At 42.9% G+C, this 13874-nt stretch overlaps 1 protein-coding gene across 1 annotated transcript in view; it reads right to left on the reverse strand.

Annotated features, from left to right (window-relative positions):
- The window catches only part of VPS51 (vacuolar protein sorting 51 homolog (S. cerevisiae)), a 17936-nt gene extending 6918 nt beyond the window's left edge, over positions 1-11018 (reverse strand). The window contains exons 1-2 of the mRNA XM_006901454.1: positions 10656-11018; positions 10068-10197 (exon numbers count right to left, since the gene is read on the reverse strand). Of these exons, the coding sequence (XP_006901516.1) occupies positions 10068-10197; positions 10656-10886 (361 nt within the window). The 5' untranslated portion in view covers positions 10887-11018. The remainder of the gene's footprint in view (positions 1-10067; positions 10198-10655) is intronic.
- Positions 11019-13874: the final 2856 nt, after the last annotated feature.

The following is a 13874-nucleotide window of genomic DNA, read 5'->3' on the forward strand; positions in this document are numbered from 1 at the left end:
ATGAGTGGAAGCCCAAAATCTCTGTAAATGTTTATGAAAATTAATAAAATATAATTATAGAAAGAAAAAAAAAGTCAACAAAATGCAAAAAAAAAGTAAACAAAATGCATGGAAGAAAAACACAATTGATTTCAGAGAAATAAGGATCCAACGACTAATCAATACTGGACAGATAGTTCATGTAAGTGATCAGTTCACATCAGTGGTCACTTTCTAGCAGGTAAACTAGGCAGCTGGAAGAAGAAACTGGTTTTGTGGGTTTGTGCCATATTTAAGAAGCTGACAAGGGACTCATTTCTAAAATGCACAGAAAACTCTTAACACCTCACCAAGGAAAAAAACCCAAATAACCCAATTACAACATGGATAGAGAAGATGAAAAGACACTTCATCAATAAGGACATTCAGATGACCAATAAATATATGAAGAAATGCTCAAAATCATTAGCTGGCAGAGAGATGCAAATCAAAACAACAATGAAGAATCATCCTCCCTCAGCAACAATAGCAAAGTTCAGGAAGACAGTAAAGGACAAATGCTGGAAGAGTGTGGAGCTGGAACCCTCTTGCTCCGATGGTAGGCATGGGAAATGGTGCAACCACAAGAAGACACTGTGGCTGTTCCTTAGAACAAGGATTAAAATGCCATTAGATCCAGTAATCTCAACACTTATGTGTAGATCCTAGTGAAATAAAAGCTGTGGCAGGAACTGATAAGCACATGTTTGGTACAGCACTATTCACAATAGTAAAGAGCTGGAACCAATCAAGGGATGAATGAGTTAAAAAAACTATGGAATATTCACACAATGGAGAATGATGAAACTACAAGACGATCAGGTTTTATAGCTTATGTATTGTTACAAAAGGACCAGGGAGCTCTGGTGGCCGCGTAGGTAGGGAGTTGATCTGCGAAGCCCAAGGTGGTGTCTTCCTGGTGATTCAAATCCAATAGCAGCTCTGAAGGAAAAAGCTGGGCAACCTCCTCCATGTGATTTACCCACTTGGAAAACTCACTGGAGGGTCAGCTATAAGTTGGGTCTGACTTGACAGCAATGAATGAGTAATGAAACAAACTGACCAAGAATTTATAGGGCGCTCTGGTGGCCTAGTGGCAAGAAGCTGCACTGCAATCCTAAAGGTGCATGGTTCAAATCTACCAGATGCTCTGATGCAGAAGGGGGGGCAAGGTCCTCCTGTGCCAGTCAGATTCGATTCGATGGTACACAACAAGAAAAAAAAAAATTATGAAATACTGCACAACACGAACGTATCTAGAACAAATCATGCTGAGTGACACAAATCAGTCACGAGGGGGCAATTATGGGACAAGACCACTATTAGAAAAAGATAGGGAAAAGTTTATACCCAGATAGAATTATTCTTGGACGATGAACAGGGGTGCGGGGGAAGGGGGTTTGCTGAAGGCAAAGATCATATACATAATAAAGGACTGGTCATACACAGGAATTAGTTCACTACATTGTTGTTGTGAGTCACTCCAGTGGGTTTGCGGAGGCAGCCAATTGCCCATCCCACAGAGCAACTAACTGATGGGTTCAAACCACATGCCTCTGGAATTGCAGCACAGATTCTTACCTCTAAGCCACCATCAGTTAGCTATACAACAAAACATGTATGAATGACTGAAAGAAAAACCAGTATGATTTATAAAGTTTCATTCAAACAAAAATAAGTAACAAATAAAGGGGGCAAGAAATAGGTAAAGGTTAAACAGAAATTAATCAAGAGGTTTTAAAGTGGGGAGGGTGTAGCATCATGATGACATCTGAAGAAATTCAGAGCACAGGAATAAACTCTCAGCTAAATCAGGGCCCAGAGTGAAGCCAAGATGACTCTTGAAAAATTTGACCTGATTATCAGATATCTGCTACAGATCTGAATGATGGGGCTTGAGTAACGTCAGCCTGAGAACTTGACCTACTTACTGAAGGACTTGTTTGGACTGGGAAAATGGGAGAAGGAAGTGAATCCTTCCAGTATGAAAGGGTCAATGGCTAGAAGAATGGCTTGGGAGAGACTCTGTGGATGTCACAAACGAGGTGCCTGTGGCCCGCCAAAGGAATGAGGCACCTTCCTACTGATGAAAATAGGGTGCTGGAATCTTTGATGCTGAGGCTGCATGTCAGCGTGGCTGGGGCATGACTTTCTATGGTGTCAGTTATGTAGGGACATAATTTAGTAGTTCCATCAGGATTTCTTTTCTCTCCGTTTTGTGATGTGCTGTAATTCTAGTCTCTATGTCTGTGGTCATACTCTTTCTTGGAACTGAGCTCTGTTAATGAGGCAGGATCTGTTGTTGTTGCTCGTAGGTGTCGACTTGACTGCAACTCAGCGACTGTATGAACAATGGATGTGAACCCTGCCCTGTCCTGTGCCAGCCACACATTCTGAGATATTTGAGCCCACTGTTCCAGTCATTGTATCAAACACTGTATGTCATTAAGGGTCTTCCTCTCTGACCTTCCTGCCTCCTTTCTGAGCATGATGTCTTTTTCCAAGGACTAGTCCCCCCTAACATGTCCAGAGTACGTGGGATGAAGCTTCACCGTCCTTGTTTCCAAGCTGCACTTTGTCCAAATATGTATTTGTTGATGCTTTTGGCAGTCCATGGGACAGCTGGCACTGTTCTCCAATACAACTCAAAGGCATCAGTTGTTCTGTCATACACTGCCCAACAAGTAATTGAAAAAATCATGACTTGAATCAGATGAACCTTTAAACAGACATCATTGCTCCTTCACACCTTATCACTGCTCCTGTCACTCCTTGACAGCAGATTTACCCAACACAATACTTCTTTTGACTTCTGGACTGTTAGTGCCAAGGATGTTGATTGTGGATTCAAGTAAGATGACATAATTGACAACTTCAATGTTTTCTCTATCTATCATGTTACCCAATGGCCCTGTGGTAAAAAAAAATATTTTGTTTTTATGATGTTGAGATGTAATCCATATTGAAGACTATCTTCCTTGGTCTTCTACAGCAAGTATTTCAAGTTCTCTTTGCTTTCAGCAAGCAAGACTATGTCATCATCTGTATAAACCAGGTTGTTGATGAGTCTTCCTTCAATCTTGATGTCACATTTTTCTTCATAAAGTCCACCCTCTAGAATATTTGCTCAGCATACAGTCTGAATAGATATGGAGAAAGGATATAGCTCTGATGCACATCTTTCTTGATTTTGAACCATGCAGTTCTATCTGGACAAGAGCTTCTTGGTCTAAGAATAGGTTTTGCATGAACACAAGTATTCTAGGACTACCATTTATCTCATTATTATCTATAATTTGTTGAGTCCCACAGTCAAATGTCTTTGCACAGTCAAGAAACACAAAGAGCAGCGTAACTGTGGGACATATATTGAGTCATCACCTTACCTCAATCAAGTCACCATCTTTATTCACGTCACACCTTCAAGTTGCCTTGTTCACGTGAAGTTTCCTTGAATGTTATGGTTTGCATCCAACACATAGGAACATTCTAACACTCTCTCTCTCTTGCCCTGAATCCTTCATTCAGCTAGACATCATCTGAGCTTTGGTTCTTGGAACCGGGAGCCTTTCATCTGACCTGATCCACCAGTTTCTGCAGCCCATGAGCCAGCAGTCTGTTGTATGACTTGCCGGCTTGAGTTCATCAATCCCTTAACCATATGAGTCAGGAGAAGCTTCTGGCCTGACTCAGGAATTTGGAACTCATCAGCTTCTAGAACTGCATCAGCCCTTTGCTAAACAGTCTTTGAGATCCATGATATAACAACATGAATTACAAAACCCCAAACTGGAGAATACTGAGGGAAGAAAAAGTGGCTGACAATAAATGATGGAGTGGTCCAGCAGTTTGAAATATTTAGACATCTGGGGCATCTTTAACCTCTACCTCAGAGCAGCCAGCTTTGTGCTGACCCTTCTAACGAAAATTATTCATTTAACTTCTCAAAAGGGAAATGCTTTAACCAGATATTATTTTGTTTCTTTCTCTAGAATAATCTCTTATAACAGCCAAGAAGCTATCTCACTCACTATTCTACTGCTATGCCAGGAAGTATTAAAAGAAGATGGAAGGAATATACTGAGTCATTGTATTGAAAGGAATTGGCAGATACAAAAGAATTTAATGAAATAACAAGAAATAGCAAGAGCCTATGGTGATGCCTACAACAGAGGAAATCAAATGTCTGAAGAGTTACTAAATGAATGAAGCAGTTGAACGTATGTCCATGCAGCCGCTGGACTCTGGCTTTAACCCCTTGTTTCTCTACTGCAGATTCAGCCTCTTCCACCCAGCCATGCTCTGTCCCATGCTCTCGGCTCTGCTCTAGCTCTATCCTGTACTTTAGCACTCCTCTTCACATTTTCCTTTAAACGCACTTCCTCCAAGGCTTACCACTCTAACCTTGACCTCACATCTGAGTTCCAGATCCATCAATGCATCTGCCTTCCTGAAAAGTTTCTTTTGGTTGGTTCCAAGCACCATAAAACCTAACTCCTTTACTTTACTTTCTCAGTTTTCATTCCATAAATATCTCCCACCTATAGCATGAACCAGAAGGCCACCCTTTAGAAACACAGTAAAGACACAGCTGATTGAATTCGATGTCCCATTATTCCTTTGAACTGGAGACCTAACATCAATCTCTGGAGGCTTTTTGATAAAGACCTAAATTCATGTGGTCTATGAGGGCCTTCATGATCTGGTCTCACAGAATCCTCCAGGTCTATCTTATGTCAAGTGGTTCATTACACCCCCACTCCCACAGCGGATCCTCTTATGGTTTGTGGGCAGCACATCAATCAACCAGTGCTACAGGAGAGCCTTGCTGGGTGCTGTTTGTCCCACCCAGACCAAGGTCAAAGGGAGAACAAAGGATTCCAGGAATATCAACAAAGGGAGTGAACAGCCTCAATTATCATCAGTGCCCCTCCCTTCCTAGAATAACACCCACCTGGCTAAACCACAAAGGAATGTCCCTCCCTCCCCTCCCTGAAGACCCTTACTGTAAAACCTGCCCTAATGCACCTTAGGGGGGTGGTATTTCCCTGGTATGTCCCTTTGTCTCTTTCTCTCTCTGCAGACCAAGGAATCCCCCTGGGGAGACCCCTTAATAAAGCTTCTTTACTTTCTCTGGTCCCTTCCTCTTTCACAGTGACTCTAAGTCCTGCTCCATCTTCACAATCTCGGCTGTGCTGAAACCCACTGTTGTCATCACCCGGTCAGTCCACTTTGTGGAAGGTCTTCCTCTTTCCCTGGCCCTCTGCTTTTCCAAGAGGAATTATCCTTCTCCAGGGACTGGCCCTTCCTGATGACAGGCCTAAGGTGAAATTTCTCTTCTAAGGAACACTAGAGACTGGAGTGCAGTTCAGACTGTATTTCTTCTTCCAAGGTGTTTGTCCTTTTGGTCGCCCGTGGTGTTCAGCACTTTTCACCAACACCATAATTCAAAGGCAGCATTTCTACTTTGGTCTCCCGTAAGCACTGCACAGTTTTCCCATGCATAGATGACAATGAAAAAACCATGGACTGGGCACGATGCTTCCAAGTTCTCAAAGTGACAAGTTTGTATTGATTTTCAACTCTTTAAAGAGGCCCTTCATGGCAGACTTGCCCCGTGTAAAATATCATTTGATTGCTTCCGTGTGTGTCAATTCTGGAGCCAACTGAGACATCATCCTTAATAATTTGTCTTTTCTCCATTTATCATGATGTTGATTACTGGTCTAGCTGTGAGAATTGTTGTCTTATATTGAGATATAACCCATACTGAAGGTTTGAGCTTCATCAATAAGTGATTCAAGTCTTCTTCATTTCCTGAAAGTGAGGTTGTGTCACCTGCATATTATAGGTTGTTGACAAATCTTCCAATCCTGATGCCACATTCTTCTTTGTATTATCCAGCTTCTTGGAACATCTGCTCAGCATACAGAATGACTAGGTATGATAAAGGGAAATCACACCGATACTTGCATTTCTTTTTTTTTCATTTTTATTTTACTATTTTTGTGTGTGTGTACCGTCAAATCAGATCTGACTGGTACAGGAGATTGTTCCTCCTTCCCCGGCAGAGCATCTGGTGGATTCGAACCATGCGCCTCTGGGATTGTAGTTGCAGTTCCTTGCCACTAGGCCACCAGAGCTCCCCAGATACTTCCATTTTTTATTTCAGACTACATTGTACCCTTTTTTTCTGTCTGGATGACTCCTTCTTGTTCTGTGTACAGGTTCTGCATGAACACAAGCACATGCTGTGGAATTCCCAATGTCCCTCCTTCAAGGCCTCTTCTGAAATCAGCTTCAGTTTCTGGTAGCTAGCTCCCTGTTGATGTTGTTGCCCCAGTTGTTTTTAAATTATCGGCAGCAGGATCTCACCAAGTTGCTCTGAAACTGTTATTAATCTGGATTATAACATTTTGACTTCCCCAATATGGTTCTGCATAGACTGTGAGCTATCGCATCAGATTCTGGACCCATCAGGCATTCAGACTGCTGTTGAGATGAAAGAGGCATGAGAGCGTGAGCGTCATGTCTGACCTCATGAGTACCGGTTTTGTGTTATTGATACTGTTGACAGGGACAGCTGCTCTTTGTGAAGTTGGTAAAGGATAGATAAGGCCATTCCCACGTGGCCCTTTACATGGCCATTTTGTCCATTAAAGACATACATTTCTTATCTCTTTAATGTAAATGAGAAAAGAAAAAAAATGACCCAGAGAGCCTAAACTGGGTAAGAAACTATCCCTTGTAAGAAAAATGAATCTTCCCTGTGGCTTCATTGCTGTCATAATTTCTCTTACATGCTCTAGATAAATGAATTTCATTTTAAAAATTCATGTTATCCCTTTAAAACGCTGATGTAGGTCTCTACAGAGCTATGTATCAGGTGTACTGGAAATGAAATATTTTCTAACAGCCATTAAAGATTTCAATCAAAGAAAATACATTGGTTGGAAAGGACTGCTTTTTCATATAGGTGCCTTGAGCTGAAATGTAAGCTAATTTGTGAGACAAATTCAGTCACAAAGGGCAAATTCAAGAAAAGCGAGGATTGGAACAAGCAGTTTGGTCAGTTCTGATGACTCAGAAGCTCCTGCCCTAGAGTTTTCTACTAACTGAGTCAGGAAAAGTCATGACTAGTTTACAGATCTGGAAGAATGAAAGAACAGGAACTGCTGGACTTCCGTAGGGCCTCCCTTACCCCAAGACCTTTGACCTCACTCATTTACAAAAACTGGATCTTCAACCCTCAGGCTGACGTTACTCAGGCTTGAGTTACTTAAAAGAGGGTTAACAAGCCTATGCGAAGACGGGATGCAACAGGATGACAGCTGTTGTTGTGTGAGTCCTCTGTGACTCATAGAGACCCTATGTACAACAGCCCTAAACTCTGCTCTATCCCTTGCCAATCTTATTTGCTGTAACATACCTACCCCCATTACCCCAGTGACTGAATCAATCCATCTCATTGAGGGTTATCCTATCCTGCACTGTCCCTTCATCCTCCCAAGCATGATGTCCCTCTCCAAGGACTGGTCCCGCTTTGCAACATATCCAAGTATGTCAGATGAAGCTTTAGAATCCTTGTCTCCAAGGAGCATTCTGGTTTCACCATCTCTAGGACGAACCTGTTTATTCTACTAGCAGTCCATGGTATATTCAATACTCTTCTCCAGCACCACAGCTCAAAAGCATCAACTCTCCTTCTATCATCACTAGTCACTGTCCAGCTCTCTGATGCACAGCAAGTAATTGCAAAGACCATGGCCTGTATTAGGCACACCTTAGTCTACAGACTGACATCATTGCTCTTCAGTACTTTGGAGAGGTCTGTGATAGCAGATTTTCCCAATGCCAATTCATCTTTTAATTTCCTGGCTGCTTGTACCAAGGGTGTTGAATGTTGATCCAAGCAAACTGAAGCTGTCAACAAGCTCAATTCATCATCCATCATGATGCTGCCAATCGGCCCAGTGGTGAGAATCTTTGTTTTCTTGATGTTGAGCTTCAATTCATATTGAAGGCTGCAGTCCTTGACCTTCTGTAGCAAGTGCTTCAGGTCTTTCTCAGTTTTAGCAAGCAGGATGATAGTCACAAGATGGAAATTACAAGTGATAATATTTGAAGAGATTGAAGGGAGATTTACTTAAGAAGAATTTTTTTAGGGTATGTCAGAGACAATAAGGTTGGCTCAGGATAGAGCAGGGCTCAGAGCTTCTGTTTATAGGGTTGCTATGAGTCACAGGCAACTTGACGGCACATAACAAGAATAACAACCCCAGAATTTTTTTTTTACAACCCCAGAATTAACTAGTGTTGATTATTACTTCAGTCTTTACACTGTCTCTCTTACTTAACATTCTTCTAGTGACTGTGGCAATGGGCTAAAGTATATCAGAGATGATAACGATTGCACAGGACAGGGCAGGCTTCAAATCTTTATTCATAGGGTCACTATCTCAACTCGAAGGCACCTAACAATAACAACAATTACAATTAGCGGGACAGCGCAAGACAGGAAGACCCTTGATGAGACAGATTGTTTCAGTGATTGGGGTAATGGGAAAAGGTGTGCCAGAGAGAGTAAGATTGGCACAGGATAGAGCAGGGGTAAGGGCTGTTGTACACAGGGGCACTATGAGTCACGGGCAACTCAAGGACGTATAGCAACAACAACCACAACCACCACCACCCTATAAAAATCCCATTCCTGGGGGAGGGCTGGGCGGGGAGAGAAGTGCAGCAATGAATGAATGGAAATCCAAAATCTCTGTACATGTTCATTAAAATTATAAAAAAAAAAGAAAAAGAAAAAAATGCCAATGATTCTAAACTCAGCAATAAAGATTGTGGAAGGAAAAAAAAAAATCACATTCCTGTAAGAATATCATATTCTTGGATGTGCTGACCCCTGCGATTTCCCCAAATGTGGGAAACTCGACTGCATAATTTGTGGAAAGTTTTTAAACAACAACAAAAAATATTATATTCTTTAGTCAGTCTCCCCAAAAAAAGCTTCTGCTAACTTAGTATTTTAAAATTCTTATGCTAAATTCTTTGGTATTATATAGTGTTTTTGTTCTGTGTTAAGCATCATAATACATGATGGAGAAAAGACAATTTATAACTTTCAAAGTTTTCTATTAACAGAATCCTTAACTTCTAATGTACTGTTTCATGACAGTTAACAAATTATAAAGTTTGGTGACATGAAAGCATTTATGCTATTTGTGCCAATCAAACATTTATCAAAAACATCTATACTTTACAAATGACATGTGGACCATGAAAAAATATCAAACCCAACCATCCAGAATAAGAGGTGCATAGCTAGGTGTACTGGGGGAAGGGAGAAAATTATGCAACTACAAATGTATTTATTTTTTTTAAAGCGAATTGGGGGTGGATAGGGAGGAAAATGTAATAATGAATGAATGAAAATTTAACTTTTCTGTAAACTTCTGTTAAAATCACAATTAAAGAAAATGTATCAATTAGACCTCCTCCTACAAGATGCAGAACTGACTGAGAATCCTACACACTGCTTCTTGGGAATCTACTCTTTTCCTGCTGAGACCACACCTGTCCAGGGCTGTTCCCAACCAGTGACTTTGCACGCAGGCATCCTATAGCTGCTGGTCCACTCTACTGATGGGGATTTGCCTCACAGAGTCCTCAATGAGCAGCCCAAAACTTTCTTGGAATTGTACTATTTTCCTTAACTCTCTCTTCCCCTTTCTTCCTTCCTTCCCTTCTTCCTTCCTTTCCACATCTTCGCCATCATTCACAGACATCTCTCCTAGCAAATACTTCATTTTTAAAAAAACGTTATCCTTTCTCCTTTTTGGTCCTCAAAGTATTCCTCTGAGAGCAGCTATTACCGTGCAGTTGTCTGATCACAAAAGCTTACAGAAAGGCAGCTGAAAGAGGGTTCATGCAAGGTTGGAACCTGGCTGTCCCCTAGAATCCCTTACCCTTCTCCCAACACAGGCGAAAAGAAGGACCCGGGGGCTGTGTGTTGATTAGAGGGTGCTTCCTATTAAGGTCACCTGTAGCTGAGATGAACTTGTTGTAGTTCTCATAGACCAAGGTCTGCATGTCGCTGTCTAGAGCCCGGATCTGCCGCACCATGTCCGTCTCACTGTCCATCAGCTGGGCCAAGGGGCACTCCCTACGTAGCTGGAGGAAGTTGGACGGTTAGTTTTATCATGTGGGGGACACTTACGTACCTAAACCTTGCCTCCAACAAGTGGTGCTAGAAAATCTTGAGCTTAGCCCCCTGAGGAATCCCAGACATGAGGCCTGAGACAAAGACAGAGATTTGTCGTTGGCTCAGCATTATTTTTTTTTTTAAGTTTTTAGGTTTCATTTATTTGGGTGGAAATATTTGGCTCAGCATTTTATATCCTCAGACTCCGCAGATGCCCAGCGCAGCCCGACCACGCCCCCTCGCCATCCAGACACCTCGGGAGGGTCCGAACCTGTCCATGCTCCTGTCTGACTCCCACACAGCCACCATTCCCGGGATGAAAGACGTCCTCCCTGGGGTCAACTCCCGCTCCCTCCCTTCCTGCCCCGTATCATTCAGAGACATGTTTTAGAGTGCAATACAACGAGACGATGGGTTCCCCCCACACCTTGTCCAGATACACTTCCGGGTCGAAGTGCGCTCCGTTGAGATCTGTCGGATCCAGGGGGTCCGGCCCTGCGGGTCGCCCCGCCGCCTCCCCCTCCGAGAGGCCGTAGTAAAGCTTCAGCATCCCGTGCGCCTTCCGCCGCCTCTCCGATGCCTCCGATTCGGGACCCTCTGGAGAGTCCGCAGGTCCGGACCCAGGTCCTGGCCCGGTCGCCGCAGCCGCAGCAGCCATGGCTTCAGCTGCAGCCCACAGACCTAGAGCTGTGAAAGGGCCCGGAAGGATGCACTTCCGGCAGACATAAAGTTGTTGTTGAAACGAGGCGGTCCGTCAGCTGAAATGTTCCCCAGATGCCCTGAGCCCTTCGAGACTAGAGTTCCCTTGCGCTCGGCAGTCTTCTGTGAAAGGTTCCGCTAGAGTCTTGCGTTCCGCTAGTTCTCAGGCACTTGTTTCCTTTTGCTTCCCTCCTAGACTGGAGTGTGGATGATGGTTCTCCCACCCTGAAGCCCCGCAAGTAAAGACGCCCACAGACCACATCCACAGATGCAATAGAAAGATCGCCTGCCAAAGAGAATGTGCTGAGAATCCTGCCTCTGCAGTTGTCTTTACAAAAGTGGGGTACACAGGGAGCTCTGGTGGCCTAGTGGGGAAAAGCTGTACTGCAATCCCAGAGGCGCGCGATTCGAGTCCACCAGATGCTCTGCTGGAGAAGGAGGGGCAATGTCCTCCTCCCTTACCACCAGTCAGATCTGATTTGACGGTACACACACACAAAATAATAAAATAAAATTTAAAAAAAAAGGTGGGGTACAAACTTCACATGAAGTGATGGAAGGATTAAATGCAGCTACAACTATTTGGCAATTGCTCCTGGGATCATTTCTAGGCGCTAGGTCCTGTAACATCGATTGGCGTAGGAATTACCTGCTGTGTACGGCAAACATTTAAGATTCCGTATCCACAGCAATTGAAAAGCATTGATTCTTCTTTCAGCTTCCTTATTCGTTGTCCAAAAACTTGCCATAGAAAACTAGGGCTCATCCTGGGATTCTAGGACTAAATCTAGTCTTTTTTTGGTGGTTTTTAGTTTTGTTCCACATTTCCTCCTAATTTATCGAAGGTCTTCTGCTGGAAGGATCCCTTTGAGAGTGGTCAGCTGTGGTTGCAAGGCATCATCTAATTTTGGTCTCAGGGCTGTGGAAGGTGAAGGTTTTACTTTAAGTGGAAAAGGTTACAATCAGTTGCAGCTCATTGTTACCCATGTATATGAAAGGAAGAACTGTCCTCGCTAAGGTTTTTAATGGATAGGTTTCTTAATCAGACGATCAGACTTTTCTTCCAAGATGTCTCTAGATGGATGTAAGCCTTCAAATCGATAGGTTGTCTGTAATTGTTCCCATTCCCAAAAAAAGGTGATCCAACAGAGTGCATAAATTATCGAACAAAATCATTAATAGCACATGCAAGCAAGATTCGGCTGAAAATGATTCAAAAACTGCTGGAGAAGTACATCAACAGATAACTGCCAGCTGTGCAGTCTGGGTTTAGAAGAGGTAATGGTAATAGGGAAATTATAGTAATGTTAGATGGATCTTGGCTGAAAGCAAGAACAATGTCAGTTTATTGTCTATGGAAAGGCTTTTGACTGTGTGGATCAGAACAAACTGTGACTGGCTCTGAGAAGAATGGGAATCTCAGAACATTTGATTGTGCTTATGTGAAACCTGTACGTGGACCAGGAGGCAGTCATTAGAACAGAGCAAGGAAACACTGCATGGTTCAAAATTGGGAAGGGTGTCCACAAAGGATGTATTCTGTCTCCATAACTTTACAATCTATATGCAGAACAGATCATCCAGGAGGCTGGGCTATATGAGGAGGAATGTGGCATCAGGATTGGTAGAAGAGTCATCAATAACCTGCATTATACAGATGACACAACCCTGCTTGCTGAAACTGAGGAGGACCCAAAGCAATTGCTGCAGAAGGGCAGGACTGTAGCCTTCAGTATGGATTGAAGCTCGCCATCAAGAAAATAAAGCTTGTCACCACTGGGCCAATTAGCAGCATTATGATAAATGGTAAAGAGATTGAGATTGTTGACATATTTAGTTTGCTTGACTCCACAATCAATACTCTTGGTATCAACAGCCAGGAAATCAAGAGACTATTTACACTGGGAGAGTCGGCTGTCAGAGACCTCTCTAGAGTACTGAAGAGCATCGATGTCAGTCTGGAGACTAAGGTGCACCTGATTCAGGCCATAGTCTTTGCAATTGATTGCTATGCATCAGAGAGCTGGACAATGACTAGTGATGATAGAAAGAGAATTAATGCCTTTGAACTGTGGTGCTGGAGAAGAGTGTTGAATATACCATGGACTTCCAAGAGAACACACAGATTTATCCTGGAGAGGGTGAAGCCAGGCTGCTTCTTGGAGGCAAGGATTCTGAGGCTTTGTCTAACATGTTTGGGCATGTTACAAGGAGGGACTGGTCACTGGAGAAGGATGTCATGCTTGGAAGGGTGGAGGGATGGAGAAAGAGAGGGAGACCATTGATGAGATGGATTGATTCAGTGACTCAGGTAATGCGGGCAGGTGTGTTAATGGCAGTGAAGTTGACCCAGAATTAAACAGGTTTCAGGGCTGTTGTATATAGGGTCACTATGAGTTGCAAACTACTTGAGGGCACATAACAACAACAACAACAAATACTATCTAGGAGAACAGGAGAGAAATACTGTTAAGTAGAAAAGGTAACCTCAAAGGTTCTTCTTTGCATTGTCTTGTGTGCCATCAATCAGTTACATGTTTGCTTGGTTGGTCTATTCTAGCATTTCTATTGAAATGCCTACCTCGTAGCCACCTGAATACCAACTCCCTCAATAATTAATTTATAGGTTCTAGTTACATTTTTTGGTCTTCGCTTCCGCTTCTGTCTTTGCAATGACCGTTTGCACTCTTCCTGGATGATACCCTTGATATCCTCCCACAACTCATCTGGTCTTCGCTCATTAGTGTTCAAGGCCTCAAACCGGTTCCTGAGATGGTTCTCAAATTCAGTTGGGATAGACTCAAAGTCATATTTTGGTTGCCTTGGATTTGGTTTAATTTTCCTCAACTTCAGCTTCAACTTGCATATGAGTAGTTGGTCTGAAAATTGCACTGGAGCCCAGGGAAGCCAAAGCACAAGGAAGAATTCAAGATACTAAAGAGTTGAA

The sequence above is a fragment of the Elephantulus edwardii genome, unplaced genomic scaffold, assembly GCF_000299155.1.
Source record: "Elephantulus edwardii isolate Elephantulus edwardi_28Jun2011 unplaced genomic scaffold, EleEdw1.0 scaffold00328, whole genome shotgun sequence".
Lineage (NCBI taxonomy): Eukaryota > Metazoa > Chordata > Mammalia > Macroscelidea > Macroscelididae > Elephantulus > Elephantulus edwardii.